Source organism: Haemaphysalis longicornis, unplaced genomic scaffold (genome assembly GCF_048455015.1).
Source record: "Haemaphysalis longicornis isolate Haplotype H1 unplaced genomic scaffold, Haemaphysalis longicornis Haplotype H1 scaffold_6, whole genome shotgun sequence".
Classification (NCBI taxonomy): domain Eukaryota; kingdom Metazoa; phylum Arthropoda; class Arachnida; order Ixodida; family Ixodidae; genus Haemaphysalis; species Haemaphysalis longicornis.
In genome coordinates, this window is record NW_027526407.1 from 43845473 (window position 1) to 43868664 (window position 23192).

At 45.8% G+C, this 23192-nt stretch overlaps 1 protein-coding gene across 1 annotated transcript in view; it reads left to right on the plus strand.

Moving 5' to 3' along the window:
• Nucleotides 1-2784: 2784 nt before the first annotated feature.
• The window catches only part of Setd3 (SET domain containing 3), a 195159-nt gene continuing 174751 nt past the window's right edge, over nucleotides 2785-23192 (plus strand). Inside the window, exons 1-7 of the mRNA XM_077674126.1 lie at nucleotides 2785-2921; nucleotides 3212-3322; nucleotides 3409-3504; nucleotides 5679-5824; nucleotides 8357-8543; nucleotides 13365-13445; nucleotides 19889-19953. Of these exons, the coding sequence (XP_077530252.1) occupies nucleotides 3235-3322; nucleotides 3409-3504; nucleotides 5679-5824; nucleotides 8357-8543; nucleotides 13365-13445; nucleotides 19889-19953 (663 nt within the window). The 5' untranslated portion in view covers nucleotides 2785-2921; nucleotides 3212-3234. The remainder of the gene's footprint in view (nucleotides 2922-3211; nucleotides 3323-3408; nucleotides 3505-5678; nucleotides 5825-8356; nucleotides 8544-13364; nucleotides 13446-19888; nucleotides 19954-23192) is intronic.

Sequence of the window (23192 nt, forward strand, 5' to 3'; positions counted from 1 at the left end):
GTCGAGAATGCTGTGCTAGTTGAAGTCGCCAAAACGAAAGTGAAAACAAAAATCACCGTTTTTTTGCAACGTGGGCAGTTAAGGCGGAAAGTAGCTTTATTACTTGCAATAAATGGATTATTTTGGTATAGTAATGGCTACTGTACTGTGTTCGTTTCTGCATACGCGGATGGCGGAGTTGGGGATGGGGGCGGGGGGCTCCTGCGGATTGCGAACTCGTAACAATAAGCTCGTTATAGGCGGGTTCGGCTATATCGAACTATTGGATATACCGAACTAATCGCGGTGCATATTGCAGTTCGCTATAAACGGGTTTGACTGTATATATCGAACAAAAATACTTCAGTTACGGAAATACATGGGAAACATATTCCTTATAACGAAGTTCACATCCGATATATCGAACTCCGCGCGCCTAGAATGGCCGCCGAAATGCATGGTCTCGGAGCGGCGATTGAGATGTGGATTGGCCGCGACCACGGGGCAAGAGCCGCGACTGGGACATTGCGCCTTGCACGGAGCGCCGTGACGGCCGACACTTTCCGTAACTCTTTCCGACGCGTGGGACTTACGATGGAACCCGCCCTGTCAGCGAATCCGGACCAAGACAGCAGCATCGGTGAACTGTGGGAAGAGCTCGCCAACGTTGACGATGGTGTCGCGAGTGAAAGACGTCCGATGCTTATAGTGAAGCGCTTTCGGCAGTTGATGTGCTCCGCCAATGCTTCTTCGATTTTGGAGAACGCAGACTCGTACTGCTGCAAATATGTTTCGTGTAGAGAATGCTATGCTAATTGTAGCCGCCCAAACGAAAGTGAAAACATAAATCACCGCTTCTTTTTTTTTCAGAATAGGCAGTTAAGGCGGAAAGAAGCTGTATTAATTGCAATAAATGGATTATTTTGGGTATGGTTAATAGCTACCTTACTGTGTTTGTTTCTGCATGCGGGAATGGTGGAGTTGAGGAGGGGAGAGGGGAGGGGGCTACCGCGCAATGCGAACTCGCAACAATAAGCTAGTATAGGCGGGTTCGGCTATATCGAACTATTGGATATATCGAACAAATCACGGTGCATATCGCAGTTCGCTATAAACGGGTTTGACTGTAACTCTTTCCTCAGATCTCGCAGCAATATTTTGCTCAGCTTGCACAGAACATGCCTAACCGCAACAGTATGGTCAGACATCGCCGTATATGCGTTATTATTTTTTCTTGCTAAATATAAAGTTCGATACAGCATTAAATTGCGAACTTTGCAGTGACTTGCTCTATCTCATCTGGGAGTGGTAACTAAAGGGGGTGGCTGCTCCAGAAAAGGTATAACTTGACAGTACACGCATTCAGGCAGATAATAGGGCATTTATGCACGAAGCATTGGAAACTAGACCGGTAGTAATGCAACTATTTGAGAACACCAAGCTCATTACAGCAGACTCTACATTTGAGCTGTGCGGAAATGTCAACCAGATTCATTATGTTACAAAGCACAAGCTTCTCATGTGCGTCCCGAGTCCTGGTAGAAGCTATAGTATACGAAATGGACCACGTTGAGACTCAAAACAGAAGCGCAAATTTAAACTGGCATGACTTAACAAATGCCGATGGCTGAATTATTCCGCTTTGCGTGTGGACTAATACTGCCAGGTTCGTGTACTTTTCGCCCTTAACAGCGCTGTACTTGCGCGTGGTGTCTGTCTGGTTAGGGTTGATATTTGTTGAAATATTGCTGGTGATGTAACGCTTCTTGCATGCATAGTTCATAGCCACTCGTTTTTTTGGAGATAAGACCTGCGCTACACATAACTCAAGTGCTAAGATTCGATGTATACTGCACAGAATGAGCTCCATTGGCTTTACACTGGCAGCTAATGTACGGACGTTGAATGCAAAAACATTTTACTTTTCATTGTGGGCAAGAATAACTAAATAAAAAATCTAATTCTTACGGCCTACGTCATTTTATTGCTGATGTCACACTCATCATACTACACACGTTGAAATAAAACAAGTAATTGCATGAAACTATGACCGTTTAATGCAATGCCTGCGCAAGGTTCCCGTGCGTGCAATGTACGTCCCGTATCACGGGCATAGATTTGTACCACCCGGTCTGCGTATTTTCGCCCAGTTTACAACCTCCATGCAGCGAAATGTCGACGAAAAGGCGGCGAACGTCGCCCGGCGGCGGCCGCTCCACCGCCGGCGTCGAAAATACGGCTGTTCGCCGGCGATCTACGCGAGCTAGATGCCGAACGCGCGGCGGTGAACGCGACCGGAAGCGGCAAACTGCATTTTGAAGCTGCAGCCAATCACAACCTTGTACTTCCTTGTACTTCCTGTCCTGTCTTCCATCGGCGACGTTCGCCGCATCACGTTGCATGGAGGTTGGGGTGGACGAAAACTGAGCGGCGCGTCAAACCGCGGCGTCCGCCGCGCCAAGTTCGCCGTGCAACTGCGCTGCATGGAGGTCGGCCATCGAAATTGCAAAAAAACATAAGAACACGACATTGCTCCGAAAATACAGCGATCATCACGTTTCGTGTAAGACGGGGAAAGATTTTTCGTCATTGCAATATCGTCGGGGATTCGAACTGTCGACCCAGAGCACGGCATTGCGAGTAAGGGCAAGCGCACGTTCGTCGCATGCCAACTCAGCAAACACTGAAGCGCCGCATGTGAGGTATATGCAACAAAACGTACTTTTTTTTTTTTAAAGTCTTGTAGCGCCACCTAGTAACGCGGCAGGAGACTCAAAATATCGTTTCCGCTTACCACCACACGCAGGCGCCACCAGTTCGAAGTTCGGCAGTATTTGGTTTCTATTCTACCGCCTACGGAGTGTGTCGACTTTTTCGTGCGCTCGTGTTTATGAGTTTATGAGTAGCACCCGGTAACATCTTTCAGTAACGAATATTCGCTGGTAAGTTTATCCGTGTGTAAGTTTATCCATGGTTAATTTTACTTATCTTCTAGACCGTAGCGGGCGGTGGGGTGGCATGAATCGGGCTGCGGTTTTCTGACTTGCCGTAATATCTTTGAACAAAAACAAAACAAAAGAATAGTGTCGCGTTTCGAAAACAGCTTTGTGTAATTCTTCATCGATATAAGTATAGCACCCAGGTTTCAGGACCTAGTTTTGGTCATTGCCGATCGACAGCCGCGTTGTGTCATGTGTCGGTAAGCTTCTCACAAGCTCTTATTTGGTTGCAGCCCGGCGGTTTCAAGTTTCACAAATGGGAAGAGAAGATAAAAAAAGCGGAAAAAGGTTGGCCGCTCAGGAGCAGCAGAAAATAAAAGAACTTTTGGACGAAGTGCTGGAGAGTGAGTACTAGCGCATTCCCATAGCCGTCGTGCGTACTTGCGCACGAATCATTGCGAGGATAACGATGTGGCGGAATTGTTTGCAGAATGTACGAAGTTGCCTTCAGGAGACGCCAAGAAAGAATGGAAGGAATTCTTGGAAGTTCATTCTCTATTGGAGGAAGTTCGGGACCTGGAGAAGCGTGAGTGCAAACGTGTGGCTCCTAAATCCTGCCTAACAACAACAACAAAGATACTATCTCGCAGATACATACCTCAACTAAAAAAACTGCAAAATAAAACTAGGAAAACATGACTGGCAGGTGATATCAAGTAGCAGTTCTGTACCAACATCGACTGGGAAGAAACAGAAAAATTGAGCCTCGGCTTGAAGTTGACCATTCAGTTGTGGTTCTCCAGTTTAATGTTAGTATAATCAGTGAAGTTACTGAATTGCTGCATTTCGTTGAATACTAAGCTGTAGGAACAGTGTGAATGGTAGCAAAAGTCAACTTGTTCTCGCAAACACACCATATAATACTCTTTCTGGTCTGTTTCGCCTCCTACACCGTAAAAATGAAACCTACTCTGCAGTCAATGCTTACAAACAGTAACACCTATGTTTCTTTGTACAGTGGCTGTCAGACGTAATTGTAACACAGGAGCTGGGGCCAAATCGTATCGAAGCGCTGTGTAGCTGCACTGGCAATAGCCGAAAGGAGCACAACACGCATGCCGAAGGCAATTCGCCCACCGTATACTTCTCAAACCACTTCTTTTAACCTGCATTCGAGCAGTGTTCGCAGCACACTGGTCTCGGCGATGGCGCTGATAGCAGCCACACCTAAAAATATTTGTAAAGAAAAATTGTCACTGCAGATTCCTTCTCCACCAGCTCGCATGTTCTGAAAAGGAGACGCTCCCAGATGTGTCTTTGTTTGCTACTAGTGCCATCGGGGAGACCAGTGTGCTGCTAAGAAGGCTCTTGGCCACGCTAAAAGAAGTGGGTACCCGCCGCGGTGGCTCTGTGGCAAAGGCGTTGTGCTGCTGAGCAGGAGGACGCAGGTTTGATTCCCGGCCGCCGCGGCTGCTTTTCTGATAGGGGTGGAAAGCAAAAACGTCCGTGTGTATGAGATTTCAGCGCATGTGAAGATCCCCAGGTGGTCAAAATTAATCCGGAGCCCTCCACTACGGCGCGTCTCATTGCCTGTGTTGCATCAGCACGTTAAACCCTACAATCAATCAAAAGAAGTGGGTTGAGGGGTATAGCTGGGTTATCACCATTGGGAGGTGTGTTTGCATGTTCTGCTCCTATGCGGTTCAACCACAGCTCCCGCGTTCCAATTGCTTCTGACGGCACCTGTACACTAAACAGGGCATACTCAAGCAAACTGTCATATTATAGCCTTTGGGCAACACCTGTTAAGCTTTATACATTGCTTTATCTGTGACTGATTGATTGATTGTAGGGTTTAACGCGCCGATGCAACGCAGGCGATGAGGCGCGCCGTAGTGGAGGGCTCCGGATTAATTTTGACCACCTGGGGATCTTTAACGTGCGCCGAAATCTCGTACACACGGGCGTTATTGCTTTTCGCCTCCATCAGAAAAGCGGCCGCCGCGGTCGGGAATCGAACCCGCGACCTCGTGCTCAGCAGCACAACGCCTTAGCCACTGAGCCACCGCGGCGGGTGCTTTATCTGTGACTATTTATGCCCTTACACAAGGGTGTAATGTGTATATGAATGAAGAGAGGTTTTGGTACATCCAGTACAAAGAAGTAAAGCCAGCGGAACATATAATTTGTTAAAGAATTGAATGAAAAATGACACGGGCCGCACATTTTTACAGCCATTTTATCGAGGTGTTATTCACGCTTAACTTGAAACAGTATTGTTTTCACAATGCTTTAAAGAAAGCCATTTCGCTCCATCCTCCCACCTCCTTAGAGATGCTTGTGATGCAGCTTATGTTATCCAAATTCAAATCATGTAGTTCTAGGCCCGGTTATGGAGTGGTTTGACATTGTTAAGCTCATGCATGTCTTTCGATTCCTGGTCGCGGCGGCCGCTTTTCTGATAGAGGCAAAATGCAAAAACGTCCGTGTGTTCGAGATTTCGCGCATGTTAAAGATCCCCAGCTGGTCAAAATTAACTCGGAGCCTTCTGCTACGGCGCCCCTCATCGTCTGTGTAGCGTCGGCACATTAAACCTCGTAATCAATCAATCTCATGCATGTCTAGTCATACTTCACATGATTACTAGTAGCTATTAGAGGGTAGTCTGGTTAGTAGAGAAAAAAAAAACAATCGCAACTCATTAAAGCAGTCCCATTCAACAGTTCCATTTTTTTTTTCCCATTGTGACCGCATCTCCAGCCATAGTGATAGATCTGCCAAGGAGATCCGGCAAGTGGCCAGCCTTCCTCAAATGGTGCTCCGAGAACGGTGCCTTTCTCGGTGGTGTGACTGTCCAGGACTTACCTGACGGAGATTGTGGTCTCATCGCTGAAGAGCCAATTGAGGTGAGCTTCTTGTCTCTTCGGCTGCACTCGCCAGGATCAATTCAAGGTGAAGGGATTGTGGTTGTTTTCTGAAGATTCCCTAGACTTACAGGATGCTAGCCTACTGCTCACTTGTGGAACTATATCTCAGTATTTAAAGGCAGTAATATCTGCGGGAAAGATTTATTTAATCACCCAGATTTAGAGGAACTCCCGAAGATGGAGCCAGTTTCCACAAATGAAAATCTCACATCCATCCTGAGCTCACTTGGTAGAGCGACTGCCCTAAATAGGCAATGGGTAGTGTTCGAATCCTGGACAAGGTCGAATTTTAGGGCCTGGCGCTGTTGGCATCTCCTGTCATCGTTGTAATGGTCGTAATCATCTCATGTAGTGACGGTACTAAAATACCGAGACATTCGTTTACGCCTTGCATTAGAACATAGCATGTACTAAAAAAACACCGGGACACTCGTTTACATCTCGCGCTAGAGAGCTTCGTGCTTCAAAGCCAAGAGACTTTTACAGCAAAGCTGCATACCTCTATCCCCAATGGTTTCATCCCTGTAGGAAAAAACACCAAGGTGCCAAAAATACATTTATACACTGCATGCTTTGCCCCTCCCCAAGTTTCATGTTAGCGGAGATGGCCCGGGGTTTTTTTCTTCAGCTGCGGAATTTCTGAGAAAGCTGTATAGCTTGCCTTTGCAGTCGTATGGCTGCATTGCAGGTGAATGAAAAATTTTCTTTTGCAAGGATTTATTTGCCCTGAAATGTGGGGTCGGAGAGCATAAAGAAGTATGAGTTCATAACCACCGAGTCGTCTTGGCCCCTCTTGTCATGGTACGGTGTTCAGTTCTGATGTTTCTCGTTTTCAGTTAGTATCCAAGCAGATTGGGTTTAACTGCTGAGCTTAAAGGGTCCATGAAGACAAAATACAACTTTTTTTAACTTTAAAGAGTTAGACTTCAGTACCTCCCTCAGCTCCATTCCGGCCACGAAAGACGTTTTTTAACCGATAAAAACGCAGGAAATACATAAGAACTTTCAAATTTCGCTCCACAGTGACGTGCTATCGGTTTGAGTGACGTCATATGGGCCAGCGCTAAAAACAATTTTCAGTGTCTTATTTGCAGGTTAGCATTCAAGTGATTCGATCAAACGGAACTAGTGGCTCGCTACAATCGTCCAGTCATGTGTCCTAGCGATTGACCAGTTCGGCCGCCGTCAATCGGCCAAACAAGATTCTGTGACGTCATAGAAAAGTTGCCGGAAACTGGCTAGCGAGTCGCTACTCCTCCTCGCGTTTTCTTTAATATTTCTGTTATTTTTCTGAAGTTTGGGATGAAATCGGTATCATTGTTATCACGACAGAGCAGTCTTTCTAATGAGCCAAACCTGTATTTTGTCTTCATGGCTCCTTTAACAAGCATAGCAGAGATAGCACAGTGCAACACCTTCACTGTCACACACGCAAACCTTCTAAGCCAGTGGCTGTGTGCTATGCAAATTACAATGTTTTAGACATACCATGTCCAGGACAGGTGTTTTCTTTCTGAAAACAGGAACAAAGTGCCATAATTGGTGATATCGTGATTCCCAGTATCGTAAGTGCTTTTAAGAAGGGGCAAGAGGCCCAGTTTTCATTGTCAAAGGTGACGTTAGTAAACAGCATGTTGCTTGTGCTTCGATTCGTTCACTCAGGTGAGACTGTTTGAGGATGGTGTGATGTAATAGGGGAATTCGGACCATAAAAACGTCCCATAAAAGCATTTTTATGCTACCATTGGTTGTTTGGTGTTCTGCAGTGTTCGTGCTAGTCTGAGGTGACCAGATGCAAAGTCATTGTGCGTAAAATTTAAAACACTGATGCAGAGGTTTTGTATTTCTTTTTTTTTTTTACTTCGAGTTTTTGCTGCGCAGCATATGAGAGGCGGTTTAAAGATGGGAGGAGAAAAGAAAGTAGGAAGGCAAGAGAAAGAGAAGAAAGTAGGGAGAGAGTGGCTGCCAAGAGCACAGATGGTCACGAAACCGATAGGTTTACGAGTCTACAGGTATGCATGCAGTCTAGTGGCGGGCAGAAAGTCCATCAGCGACCTGCAGTATTTCTGCAAGCAGAAAGCTTGCAGAGACGCAATTCATTGCTCTAACCAGGCATGCTTGATGCATTGGTAGACAATTTGCAGTAAATGTGCCTTCGGATGTGGGCTTCAAGGAGTTTACACTGACAGGATGATCAAGAAACATGAAAAGGAAGTAGGAAACTTCATATGTTTCGTGACCTGACCAGGTATGCTGGATGTATTTGTAGACAATTTGCACTGAATGGGTCGTCACATGTGCTCTTCTTCAAGGGCTTAAACAATTTGTGCTGGCAGGACGATCAAGCGAGATGAAAGGGCGGTATAAAACTTCGGCAGTCCTTAGCATGTTTCGTGATCTCGAACGATGAAGTGCAGTAAAGTTCCAGCAAAGAGAAATGACACCAATGCCGGTTGTGTGCCTTGCGTGGCCTGGTGCCTATTGCCTCGGGGTGATGCCTCTCGCTTGCAGGAGAGCAGCCAGTTCCTGGGCGTCCCGGCGAAGCTGATGATGAGCCTGCTGTCGGCCGGCCAGTCCAGGCTGGGGCCCCTGCTGCGGGACGACCCCATCATGAAGGGCATGCCCAACGTCGCTCTGGCCCTGTTCCTCATCCTGGAGCTCTGCTCGGGGCAGGCGTCCTTCTGGCACCCCTACATCTGTATCCTCTCGTTTCAGTGAGGGGGTGTTGTGTGCTGTGCGATTGCTTCTGCTGAATACAGTGCAGGATATTAAATGCAGAGCATTTCTTTAACTCACGATGTCACCCGTTCTTGGCGTCCGTAGTTGTCCGCATCACTCGCAGGTGCACCCTGTCGGCGCGATCGTGGCGTGATAAAGGCGGTTGTCGGCGAGGCTGGAACGCGCTCATCGCTGCGCTATCTCGTCAGCCCCGCTCCTCCTCGCCTACTCTCCGCTCGCATCGCGTGCTCTCTCCGCGGTCGGTTCGCGCCCAACAGGTGGGGGCGCGCGCGTCGCGGGATCAACATCTGTGGCGTGATCGTGACGTCAGCATCGCGCGCACGTGGCGCGATCGTGGCGTGATAAAGGCGGGTGTCGGCGAGGCTGGAACGCACTCATCGCCGCGCTCTCTCGTCAGCAGTTGCCACAAGTGCAACAACATTAACGTAACGCAAACTACTTAACGTCGTGCGCCCCCGGAAATGCTCTGCATTTGATTGTGCCCCTCGCGAGGGGGATGTTTCTTCCATCAGGAAAATGGCTACCGCTGGCGGGAATCGAACCCGCGTCCTCGGGCACAGCATTTGTTCCACCCGTCGTCTTGTCATCATTCACTCAGTTAGGACGGTGACTCTGCTGAGCCCAGAAACGGCCGCCAAAGGGCTGCGCCCTAAAATTTCATATCTTTTTTGTAACATGCCTGCTTACAGCACGGGGCCAGATGTAGTGTGGGTTTTTGGGACCACCAATTCACCTCTTGTTGATCTCAATGCACATGCATGCCGCTTAGAACGCAGTCTCTCAAGGTGTAGTACCGCTATTGTGCGGTTTTCGGCAGTCTTGCTGATTAAGCGGAGCAGCGATCACGTCATTTCAGGGTTGTGAAAGTGAAAAGCAAAAGGAGTAGCTAGCAGATCTAATGCACGTTCCTCATTAACCCTTTCAGTCACCGTATCTCCATATGGAGACGCGACGTTCGTCGTCGTTTTCCTTGTGAAAACGAAAAGAGCATGCTGCAGAGCGGTGCAGCTGCTGTTCGAAACCTACGGAAGTAAAAGGTAGCACCATGTGATGTGGAATGGCGGAACTGCACTCATAAACCTCGTTTCAAAATGGACGCCACCAAGTTTTGTGGGAGCTCCGGTGTGTTGCCGTCCTAAGTTCTCTTTTACTGCGGCGTAAATCATTTATAAAAGCTGAAAGCACCTCTTTTATGTGCAGAAATTATTATTTCACCTCCTTGCTTTTAAAATGCCTCAGGATATTTATTTTTTTTATAGGGAAAAGCCGGATTGAGTAATGGTGTCTCTGTATGAGGACGCGATGCCATTTGCGTATTAAGTATTCTAGAGAGACAACTTTTTTTTATTACCTCTAGACACTTGACACTGCTAAACCTCCAAGTATGGAATTTTTTTTTGGCAGTGAATATAATAATTCGTGACTGAAAGGGTTAATTTGACGCTGAAAAAATTGGCGTTGTTTGATGTAGTGGTGCAAGGCTGGAGAAGCAGCAGAGGGGGTTCTCCCTTCGTCGGAGACGTGGCTGTTGCGCCTTACATGGATATCCGAACTTGCCGCTGAAAGTTCTTCATGACTGGCAGGCCCGGATCGTTTTGTCCGCAAGCTTTCACATCTCTCCCAAAGTGGAGCGCATTAGCACGCACTGGAATCAGCAGCCAAGTCCAAATCCAACGCTACGAACAACCCAAAGGAAATAATGCTGTGCACCCAGGACGCGATAATGGCTCAATCCGATATGCACCGTTTTCATAATGCGAAGAACCCTGGTTCAATTCCCAGTGAAGCATTTTTTTCTTTCCAATTGGAGGCTTTCTGTTTGGGTTGGACAATTTAGAGCTGGGTTAAACAGCTCCACTGTTAAGATAAAACAAGTTGTAGAGCGCTTTCACTCACGCATTCCATTTCAAATTGTATTGTAGCCAACTGCCCTTTTCCTTGGTACACAGTGGGGACGGTAAACTGCTGTGCTGCGAGTTTCACACCAGAAAGCTCTGCTGATCAGTAACCACCCTTTCCCTGTTTGCACCCAAGACGTAAGCGCTAGAACACTAACCACGATGCCACAAGTTGTCTGTATGGGAAAGGTGTTGCGATAAACCACCGACTTACTCATCACCAGCCTTTGCTGTTGGTGTCACTCCCATCTTGTGTAATTGTGTGCCGTTCTGAGCTTACATTCAGCAAGAAACGAATCCTGAACACCAAAATTGGAATCTTAGAGCACCAGAATTCACCATATTTACTCGAATCTAGGCTGGCTTGATTCTAGGCTGACCCCGCATAATTCAGAACGCCGGAAAATGAAACAAAGTTTACCTCGAATGTAAGCCGAATGAAAAAAGGCATTGGAGGAGGACTAGAACTTGCACTTTATTACACTTGTGGCGTTCGTCAGAGCATGTTCAATGCTCACTCGTCATCGTCTTTGACGACATCGCTGTCCTCTTTGTCGCTGGCCTTTTCCCACAGTGCACTAATCTCACTTATGTCCAGTGCATTTGAGATGCTGTACTTACAGAAGGCCCGCACGTGTAGTCCGACCGGAATTTAGTCCCGTGCCGCTTAGCTGGGTCAAGCGCGTTTGATGCGTCCAGTCGGTGTGAGTTGGTGGTCTTGTAGTGTCAGCCAGTCATTGTAATGCTTCTGCAGCCTGTCATTTAAATGGCTTGTTGATGGCAACGTCGAGCAGCTGTAGCTGGCTCGTCACCCCACTTGGTATTACCCCATGCCCGTACCGCCCTCTGAAAGTACAGACTTAACGGCATCTGCCAAGCGGCCGCGGTACGAGTCGAGAACCTGGAGTAACTCTTGAAACAGCAGAGCCCCAGCACAATGTTGGCAAACAAAACCCAATCTTCGACGAGGGCACCACTCATCCACCCATTCTCATGAGCTCACACGACGACGTTTGTAAAGAAACCTTCCCCAATGTGAAGTGTCTTCTGCTTAAAAATAATGTAGGGCAGCAGCTTCCGCCCATCGGCTGTACAACACATCACGGTGTTGTGTTGCTTCTTGTAGGCTGCAGTTTTCACTTTCACCTGTGTCGCGCCCTTCTAATTCACTGTGTAGGCCACAGGCATGTCGAAATACACCGGGGTCTTATCGGCATGACTGATCTGGCCCAGTCCATACTTTTTTTCCAGCCACTTCTTGATAACAAAGCGCTGGAATGCAACTACCTTCTTTTCGAAGTCGGGGGTAGTTTTTGGCATACAGATGTCTGCCGTCGCAGGCTGAACCCGAACCACTTCATAAACCAAGTAACCCAGCCCTTGCTGACCTTGAACTGAGTCTCCGCGATGCATCAAATGTTTGCGATCTTTCTCGCCTTCGCCTGAATTACCTCCGTCATCACAGGAATTCCACCTTCTCTTTGCTTCTGGATAAAGTCAGCACCATCCTTCTCCACCCTATAGTGTCAACCTTTCTTAAGTCCTGTGAAGGCCATTCGCTTGGCACTGTCGTTGTAAAGTTTGTTCCGCTGCTTCCGCCATCGGCACACTGTGGAAAATAATGGGGGAGTGAGTATGCGACACAGGCGAAGTCGGGGGGCATTGGCACGATCAGTGAAACAAGAAGATCGGCCGCGCTCACACCCTCGAGCTGTGAGTGTTCTATTGCATCCACGAGAGCCGGACGTCTAGGTCCTGCTATTCTTGCTTGGTCCTCCATAGCACATTCTCATCCACGCTGAAGTCGTTCTGTGCCTTGAGGGTTGATATTCTCTCCCCCTCTGAAAGTACCTCCCGCTTTAAAGCCTCGGTGTTGTGGCACCGCTTGGTGTGGTCGCCGTTGTGCTGTGAACACAGGCACTTCTCGAGGTCACGTGGTGATTTAAGCAAGCAAGCACGGACGGAACGCTGAAAGCTGTGTTCACAATGTTTGAACAAGGAAAATGAAGCCTGCAAGGCTGCAAGCCTGTGACCGTGGGATGGCATTGGGTGTCTAGTGGTGACAGGAAAGCCATATCATCCATTTAAGCCGACCCCTGACTGTAGTAAACGACTTTTGTACTTTTAAAAAAGTACCGGCCTAAATTCGAGCAAATATGGTAGACTCCAATAAAGGTATGGTACTCGCGCATCTACAATGTGTGCGAAGCCACGTTTTCTTGAATAGCCACGGCAGCACGATGTGATGGGTTAATGCTGTAGTGAAATCTGTTTGTGCTCCCATCCTGCGTGGTAGTTTTTTTTTTTTTTTTCTTTCTTTCTTTCTTTATTCTTCCTTTAATAGTGTACATGTATAACAGGAGACCAGGGCTAAAGGCGAAAACCGCCTGACGGGGTCCCGGCCCCCTTTCTACGTTAGTACATCAATTCACATCAATACATTAATGAATACATTAAAACAGTTCTATCAGAGTCACTCGGAGCATAATGCAGAAAGGAAAACATTGCAACAGTGCACTTATCACTTTCAACAAAGTAACAGAAACATGAACATGAGCATTTATCAGTTTATACATTACCAGCCTTACCCTCACGCCGAAATTTTCATTAGCGTACAAGTAACAAACAAGTACAAGTACAAGTAGCGTACAAGTAATAAACGACTTCACTTTAAGCATGGTAGGCTGCAACATTTATTTTCTTTTTTGCCTTCACATTTTAGTTCACGCTGATTTTACCATTTTGTACTCAAGGGTGTTGATGGTGGTAAAATATTTGCTCTAAGTAGTGTCCCGGGAGTGCGCACTCTCATGCTGTCATTGTTGTAGCATCTCTCCGTGTGACAAGCTGTGTGCCACGTTCCTGAACAGGCACTTGTTCAGCTATTCTTCCGGGCTCGTTCAACACCGTCCTCTACTTCAGCATCGAGGAACTCGAGCTCCTCTCGGGGTCAGTGGTTCTCGGTAAGTTTCTCCGAATCCATTTCAGTGTCTTGGCACCAGCGGCTAAATGATCCTGACCCCTCCAGGAGTGGTCGATTTGTGCCGCAAGCTGCCACCTAGTAGGATTTTGATTGGGCATACCAACTGCTCTGGTGCCTACCTGAGCTTTTCGACAGTGATTTTCGCCGTAGAAGCGCTCAGGTGGTTATCACAGCTTAGGCATCAGGTAGACTTAGACTACACGACGTACTACACAATGTGGGTGATATAAGCAAAAGTGATCATTAAGGAGACGTGCGTTCAGTTGTCTCGTGTTTGGGACATTCAGCAATATTTACGGTGATTTAAGCAATAGTGAGCAGCAAGGAGACGTGCAATCAGTTGTCTCGTATTTTGGACATTCAGCAATATTTACTTAGGGCAAATTCTCGTCAGGGAAGTGGTGTTCAAGGTTTGTACTCTTCAAAATGGGACAGGATCAGTTTAGGTGCATCCGCTTTTGTACTGTTGAACTTGTAAATTGAGGTTTTGGTTTTTTTTTTTTTTTCAAAACAATTCTCTCAAAAAAATTCCCCTGCATTTCCCCGAGGGGGAGAATGTGAAAGTGCGAATGCACGGTTGTCGGCCCGCTTGCGGCGCTTGCGCTCGGCCCCCGCAGCCCACCGCCTCGCCGCCTTCTCTTCCATCTCTTCCATCGGGTTTGTAGTATCACGTGTACACCACGCAGTTATCAAGCCGCTATAACGCCGCTGAGTCGCCAACGCACGCCGCTGACGACGTAGTTTGAATGCGTTAAAGATATAAGGCGCGTCACTAACACTGATATCACCGTCGCGTCCGTGGCTTGGTCGGTAGAGCGTCGCGCTGCGGCCGCAAAGTCCTCGGATCGAAACCTGGCGCCGGATGCTGTTTCTTTTTTAAATATAGAGGAGCACTGCGGACGCCGCCGCCGCCGCCGCCGCCGCCGCCGGCAGTGGATGGTTTGGGGTCGCTTATAAAGTGCATTCGCACTTAAAACTATCTATCAGAGAACCTTTGGAGTAAGAGTTGGCGCTGCACTGTCTGAATTATATGTATATGTATTGGAGGTGTGCAAATATGAAATTTTGGACTTTTGATCAAAAATAAATTGTAAAAACTGATGGAGGATAGTATAGACCATTCTTGAATATATATCTATATTTCAATGTATGTAATATTTATTCATAATGAATATACAGTAATCCCTCGTTAACTGAAACTCGGATATCTGAAGATATCGCCTAAGTTGAAACCTTTTCTCGCTGTGCACTTACCTCCCATAGGCACTATGTATTTGCCCCCTTTTATCTCTAAACATTTTTGTGGGAGACCGTGGATATCTCAAAATGTTGACAGGTAAGACACAAGGAAAAGTCTGGTATAGACAGCTGATAAGGTCTCTGTTCGAACGCTTAACTCGCACTGTCCACCAAACGTAGTCGTGAATGGCAAATTGACGCGGAGTACGTGCTGTACAAGGCCGCTGTCCTCATTACTGTGGACAATGCAGCTGATCATGCGGACGAAGAGGAGCCTCGAGAAGTGCCTACAACGGCACAAACAAGAAACATGCTGCGCCTTCTTCGCAACTAGGTAGATTGTAGTGTTGGCGACCAACAATTGATTGACGAATTGAGCAGATTGAGAATGCTTTTCTGGGACCAGATGCAAACACAAAACAGGCGAGCATCACGCTGTTCTTTTTCCCCACAATATTAAAAATTTGTTTTTCATTCGAATTAATCCGCCTTCATTACGAAGGGTCCCCTCTGCAGTGGAGGTTTTGCTACCAGCATTTTAGCTCTTACTTCAGTGACCTGACCACAAATTTTCGGCATTTCGCTTAACTCGAACTGCACTTATCTCGAATTTTTCTGCAGATTTTGCAACTTTGAGTTGAGAGATTACTGTAAATGCATATAATTAATATGTAACTTATAGTATACCTTTTCTTTAGTGTGTATAGATCTTCTAAACATAGCCGCAAAAAAGGATACTGTGGGCAGACAGGATTTAATGCACCTGTGCATTCATATACTATGGCTTGATAACAAACAAATTAAAAATAAAATACTAAGGCAAGCTGTTAAAGCAGTGAAACAAGAATTTGGCATACGTTTCCATGCATAAATGTGCGTGATAAATAAGGGCCTGTGCTAGACATACTAGTAGCCACGGAGCAATAATGGCAACTTACTCGTGCCACTACATTTAAAGAATACTTCGTTTTGGTGTACATTTGAGATACACCTGAGTTCGCGTGCACTTGTATCGCATGGGGCTTACATATCGTAGGCTTCGTTGCCCAGCTTCGGCGTTGTGTGAGGAAGCCAACCCAAACGGGCGAGGTGAGCAGTAGAGCTCGACAGTTTTGCATGTCGGGCTATGAAATAGCGCCAAAATAGAAACAGTAGTACAGCACAGATACATTAAATCCTTTAGTGAGATGAAATGCATCGTCCCCTCATTACAAACGGGATAGCAATAACAATCGTTGACTATGACAGTGCCACCTTTTATTTCTTTTCTATTTGTAAGTATCAAATATTCGAAAACTTTAAATACAGTTAATCCTCGATGTAGCAAAGTCGGTAAAATTCGTAATTTACTTCGTTACATTGAAATTCGCGGTTATAATGAAGTGTTCATCCCGTCAAGTGTTTCCTGCAAAAGAAAACGTGGCGCGCATACACGGCTGGCATACTGTTTATGTTTAGCGGAGCCTAATCGTCTACGTGGGCATCAGCGTCAACAGCATGGAGTGTTTTCTCCCCGCAAAAACGCACCCCGCAAGCCCCAGGCGTGCCAACGCTGCCGTGGAGACCACCCGCGCGATGCGGGTAACTACAGCGACCGCTTTTAAGCGCTTGCTGAAACGCAACTCGAGGGGCAAACGAGAGGGGCATGCGGGAAAAAAAGCGGATAACGTGGGCGAAATTTTCACTGCAAAACGTCATGCGCGCGACTTATGAAAGCGCCCATCAAATAACCTCCGCGGCGGTAAGCCTAATCGTCTCTGGCGGGGCCAGCCGGCATTCCCGAGCGCTTTGAAGCTCCCGCCATGGGGTGCGTTCCTCCCCATTGGCGAAGCTGGTCAGGCTCCTCCCACTGCCGCGCGCAGCGCGAGTCACTTCCTGGCTGAAACAGAAGTCACCGCTGGCGCGCAATCGCGGACGCGTGTCTGAAAAAAAAAAAAAAAAAAAACGCGCTCGCAAGGCTCACAAGATTCACAAATGTTTGCTGGAACGATGAAACCCAACAAGCATGAGTGAACTCGAACGAAGGGGAAAGCGGCGACATGCGGCGGTGGCGGCCCCGCCAGAGGCAATTAGGCTTACCACCACGGAGGATATTTGATGGGCGCTTTCGTAAGAGGCGCGTATGACGTTTACAGTGAAAATTTCGCCCACGTTATCCGCTTTTTTTCCCGCGTGCCCCTCTTGTTTGCCCCTTGAGTTGCGTTTCAGCGAGCGCTTAGAAGCGGTCGCTGGAGCTACCCACATCGTGCGGGTGGTCTCCGCGGCTGCGTCAGTGCGCCTGTGGCTTGCGGGGCGCGTTTTGCGTTTTTTCGGGGAGAAAACGCTCCTTGCGGTTTACGAAAATGTCCGCGTAGACGATTAAGCTCCGACAGAAACAGTGCGCCAGCCGTGTATGCACGCCACGCAGTTTGTAGGCAAGGGGCTCACTCACAGACGCCGTGGCTCGCTGCATCCGCGGGATTGGGCGGCCCGTGTCGCCGTTCACGTTTTACTTAGAACCCATTTCAGTGCTTGCGTCTCCCAAAATCTACCTCTACAACTGAAATTTCGTGCCTAGTTCTCCACGAACTTCGTTACATTGAAATTCCGGCAAACAGGACTTCGTTACATAGAGGGTGAAAATACATGGTGTGCATACACTTGAAGTTACGAAAAATTCCGTGCTTTGTTACATCGAGGGTTTCGTTACATTGAAGTTCGTTACATTGAGGTTTAACTGTACTTGAAACGGTGAAACTTCATTGAGAATCGAATAGGAAACACAGTTTAAAAATTATTTGAAGTCATGAATATTCGAGCACATCTAATATATATGCAAAACACTGGTGTGCCTCAGGCTGGTGTACTTAGCTATACACTTTTTATCACATTTGGTAAAGCATTGCCACCTAGAATTCGTTGATTGAAACCTATCTGCAAAATAGCACATATTCCTAGGTGTAAACACTCTTGAAAAGTGGTCATACAAGAATGGTTTTAAGCTCAATCCTCAAAAGAGCACATGCGACTTGTTTTCCAGCAGTGGATTCGTCTGGATGCCATTGTCTAGTGCAATCAAATAGTCATGCCGGTAAAAACTAAAGTGCAAGTTTTTAGGCACTCTGCTTAACATTTATTCCACATATACAGCTATTGAACAAAGTGTTTTAAAGACATTAAATGTGCTAAAAGTACTCTCCCACTAGTCTTATGGTTTAGATAAGGTGCGCCTGTCGCGTCTTTCTAAGAGTTTGTTGACGCCACGGACGGACTATGGAACTGTTATGTATGGGTAAGCTTCGAAAGCGGCTTTGGAAATGTTGAACCCTGTGCTGCACCTAGGCATTCGTCTTGCATTAGGAGCTTTCCAGACTGGCCCATTCCAAAGCCTATATTTTGAAACCGATTAGTGGTGCCCACAGCACTTGCGGACATCCACAGACCTTCTGTATAATGTGGAGATAACATCTGTGACAAATCGCCCATGCTACCTTATCACCAGGGACACTTCTGCCTTATACTTGTTTTTAATCACCCATAAATATCTATGCCTTTCTGTGTAGGAGTGTTAGTGCAAGCTGAAAAACTCTGTGTCTTTTGATTAGACCTTCAGAACCGCTATTACTAACCTTTGTGATTGAGTGTTTTTAGTTTATTGAAGTTTACAGATATTTCTTTAGTTTATTTTGGTCGATACTTTAGATAAACTAATGAAAAAAAATGTCTGAAGATAACTAATTTCTTCAGGCATTCCCAGACAATTTAAATACCCATATACTGCTTTTTATGCAAATTCTCCCTGGTTTGCTTTGGCTGTATCATGATCTGCACATGGCCCCAAGTTTACCATCACAAAGACCATGAACGAAAACATGAGCATTTTTACTGCAGGGGACCGGGCATTTTAATCCTAGTAGGCTGGCCAGAATGTACGTGGCCAGAGTAGGCTGGCCACACAAACCAGAACGCACGGTTTCATTATTTACTCGAGTTTCTGTATTGGCACTTTGTTCAGGAAAACTAACTAAAAGTGTGGCTACAAATTATAAAATCAACTATGTCGGCCTAAGTCCCAAGGCTGTCTTTATTAGTGTGCCGGGTGCCTGAACACAGTAGCATTAGGGTTTGAATTTTGTGACCAGAATGTTGCTTTGGTTGCTCTCCACTGTGGTGTAGACGCCCCACAGATATCCTATCAAGACGTGAAGCTGGTACTGTAGTACGAAGGGGACGAAAATTGTTCACAGCAACAATGGAGCACACGCACAAACTGCACATTGTAAAACCACACATAGGTGGATGTGCCACTGAAAATCAAAGGGGGGTTGTTGAAACATCAATAAACAAGCTTTCATTGGCTCGCAACCTTGCTACGAATTCATATATTTCAAATAGGACTCCAACACTAATTCACTTCTACACATTTGATTTGATTGATTGATTGATTGACCGCGTCAACGCTGCACAGGTGATGAGGCGCGCCACAGTGGAGGGCTCCGGATTATTTTGACCACCTGGAGATCTTTAACGTGCGCCAAAATCTCGTACACACGGGCGTTTTCACTTTCCGCCTTAATTTTGATTTGAATTAGATTTGAACTAGTGAAAAGGCGAGGGAGCGACACTTCCCTGAATATTACACCTCTGCAATACCATTACATCCTTCATTGTCTTTTTATCTGATGAGCCCATAAAAAGTTAACATACCTTTTGGCCTACTTTGTATCATACCACAAGCAACCTCAGGCCTCCAAACAAACAAGGGTTGTTCTGAGGGTTCTCTTGCACATGCCAAATCCCTCACTGCCCTTGCTAGGGCACCAGTACAGGATCCCGCCACTCTGGTTCAAACCCCTCGTGGCTATTGGTGGGGCCTTTGTCTTGCAGTGGACACAAGTAGTTTGTAATAATAGCAATTGTTAGTACATTTTTCAATTGCTTTCAGTGATGTTTTCATCTTTGAGTGTCGTGTCTGACATCTGCTCAAAAGCTGCCATAGCTGCTCTAACCTAGCAATTTTTTTTTGCTCCAAGGTCTGGTTCAAAAGTCATAGCAGTCACTCGTGTCACTGATAACAGTTTCACTGCGTACAGTGCCAAAAAATCATTGCAGCATTCCTTCTAATGCATCTACCTTTAAGCATATTACACTGGCCACCTCCACACATATCCTGTTTCTGATGATTAGCTTGCCTTATTATTACAGATGAGGCCCTGAAACTCCGCCGGAGCATTGCCAGGCAGTATGCATACTTCCGCAAGATCTTCCGGGTGAGTTTCATTGTAGCGTAGCATCTTTGAGCTGCATTTTTTTCTGCGCTGAAAGTAGGTGGCTTAAAGTCTTGTGGTGTTTTCAGGGGCATTAGTGAAACATAAAAAGCATGAAATGTCGGTGGAAAGTTTCAGTCTTGTTGCAATCTTTATACGATCTTGTAGGTGAAATTCAAGAATCCTGGTTCTGCTGGTTTGTAAGTTCAAAAAATTATTGATATCATTCACCAAAAATTCCGTAAATTTTGCTGTTGTTTAGGGAAACTTAAACTGTGGGTTTGTATGCCGGGGTGTAACTTAGGGCTGGCATGGGGGCATGTGTGCCTGGGTTGTGAATTTCCATTTTGTCAACCGCACAGAAGTGGCCCTCTTTTGCTGCACCAAGCATCAATAGACTGCACAGTGGGCCTTACGTGAACTAAAACATTCCACATCACAGTTGTTTACGAAAAAAATGGGCACAAGCATCCATACATTTAAAACATCTTTACACAAAAAATCACTCGACTTGAAAGAAAAAACATGCAGGACTGCAGTGGCTTTATCCCAGGCCATTAAAATGGGTACCAAAGGCTGTGCCTCAAAGCCACAAAGTTCGAATGGTGAGCTTTCCTTAGTAGTTGCTCAAAAGAATGTCGTTAGTGTTGAAAATGAGCTAGGAGGTGGTGGTACTTCGTTTCAGTTCTGTATCGCATACGAAAAGTGAATGACACAACCCGGGGTACCATCTGAGTGAAGGCAGCGAACTGAGTCCACCTTTCGTGTGCCTAAGGCAGCAGGGTAGCCTGGCAGAGAAACTCAGTGTTCAAGAAGGCAAAGTGCTTGCCTCGTACAGAACCGCTGCTAACTAAATGTGAAAACTTGGGAACATTATGATCAAGCATTGCGGGATGCCACACGGGGGGATAGCAAGCAAGTATGCATGTGCTTTCATCAGTTTTGTGTGTGTGTGTGTGTGTGTGAGGAGTTGGGGGTCTTTGTCTCACTATCTACAGTTCTCCGTGTGAAATCTGCGTCCTTGCATTTCGATAACCCCTATACAGGTATTCTTAAAAAGCTGGGTGGATCACATGCAGTGACGTGGGGATTCTGGTTTCTCCACTCAAAAGCTCATTGTCATGTTTAATTGAAAACTACCTGCCACAAATGCTAGGTGGAAGATGCCGCACTGATGATGCCGCACCCTGGAAAATGACTAATGATCACTGGAAAATAACTAAGGAGTCACCACTGCTTCGTATGAGGCATTTTTTTCAAAACGAGCCAGATCCAGAAACCGGAACTGAGCCGGATAAAGCTGCAGTGACCAGAAAAACTCGGAAACTTTCTCCTAAAACAGGCATGGCTAGAAAATAGTTGAGAGAACACCCTGAAAACGTGTATGCAGATCGTAGTTTGTATCGAAAATGAGCCAGACAATGCGGTTTCACAGATCAAAATGAGCCAAATGCATTTGCCCAATGGGAGTTTGCTTCTTAGCCTGAGTGTTTAGACCAGTGGTTCTCAAATGGGGGTCCGCGGACCCTAGGGGGTCCGCAAAGCCATTTCTAGGATCCGCAAAACCCTCACCCGTTTTTTTTTTTTTTTTGTTTTGTTTAAGTGCGACTGTGCCACGTATTTATTTATATATTTATTTATTTCACTTACTATCAATCGCCGAAGCATTGTAGAGAGGAGTGGTTTACAGAGTACACACAAAAAAAGACAGATGCGGCCAATTACACAAAATCTCTTAAATTGGCCAACTATACGGGGTCGCGACATAAATACCATAATCAAGAACAATTAGTTCACATCAATATATTCACATCACAACATATATTCACATTAAAAAGGCATAAAGCAAAATATATGCACATCGCAAAGGAAGAAAAAGAAAATAGGAACGGAAGGTGGCAATGTTTCATGTCAAAGACACAAGCATTAACACCGAGTGGTATATGCTGAACAAAGCATACAAAATAAAAGATAAGTGCAGATACAAGGGCAACTGTGTGCCAGAACTATAAGAAACAAATTATGATTGGTCATCTGGAACCAAATAGGCATATAACGAGCTTCGAAAAAATGTGTGATCTGTTATGGATGCTATATCTGCAGGAAGGCGGTTCCAATCATTTGATGTGCAGGGTAGGAATGAGTGAAAAAATGTGTTGGTTTGACAATGAGTGATTCCAACTTTATGCATGTGATCAATACGGGACGAACGATAGAATGGTGGCGGTATTAGCAAGCTGCGCAGCAAGTTATGATTGTATACTTTGTGGAACAGGCAAAGATGAAAATATTTTCTGCGCAGGGTCAGGAGAGGCAAAGATAAACTGGACTTCATTGATGTAATACTGGCTGCTCGTTGATAGTTCGACAATATAAAACGCACTGCGTTGTTTTGCACTAGCTCTAGAGACTGAATTAAGTTAGCTTGGCTCGGATCCCAAATAGATGCAGCGTATTCTAGTTTCGAGCGTATTAAAGTTCGGTAAAGTGTTAACTTTAGGGAGACAGGAGCTTGGCTGAAATTTCGTCGTAAATAGCCCAGCATGCGATTAGCGTTTGATGTGATGGAGTCAATGTGCAATTTCCAGGTTAGGTCTGATGATAAGGTGACGCCGAGATAACAATAGGATGATACGTTTTCTAGTGGCACATCAGTTAGTGTGTAAAAAGGTGAACATACGTCACGCCGAGAAATACGCATAACCTTGCATTTTAGGGGGTTAAGCACCATTTTCCATGTTTCGCACCATGTTACAATTTTGTTCAAGTCAGACTGCAGTTCGCGATTGTCGTCGTCACACCTGATTTGACGATAAATGACGCAATCGTCTGCGTATAGATGCATTGAAGAAGACACATGGTTAGATAGATCATTAATATATATTAAAAATAGTAAGGGACCTAGAACTGAACCTTGAGGCACACCAGATGTTACCTCATTAACTCTTTCGCTACCGCAGAAAATTGACCAATTTTGGGGGGTCCAAGAAAACATTTTTTTTTCTGCTAAAAAATTATTTAGGCACTAATTGCAGGAGCACAAAATGCAGATTATTTAACGGCCTTTCCAATAACACCAGTTTTTTAAAGGTTTTCATATATGATAGTTGTGAAAAAAAATATCAAAATCAAAAGTTTTGTCAAGTTGTCGAAAAAAATTATAAAAAAGGAGTTGTGTATATCAAACCACCGGTAGTAGAAAAAAATTAGAATATACATTTTGCAGGGAAACATTTCAAAAA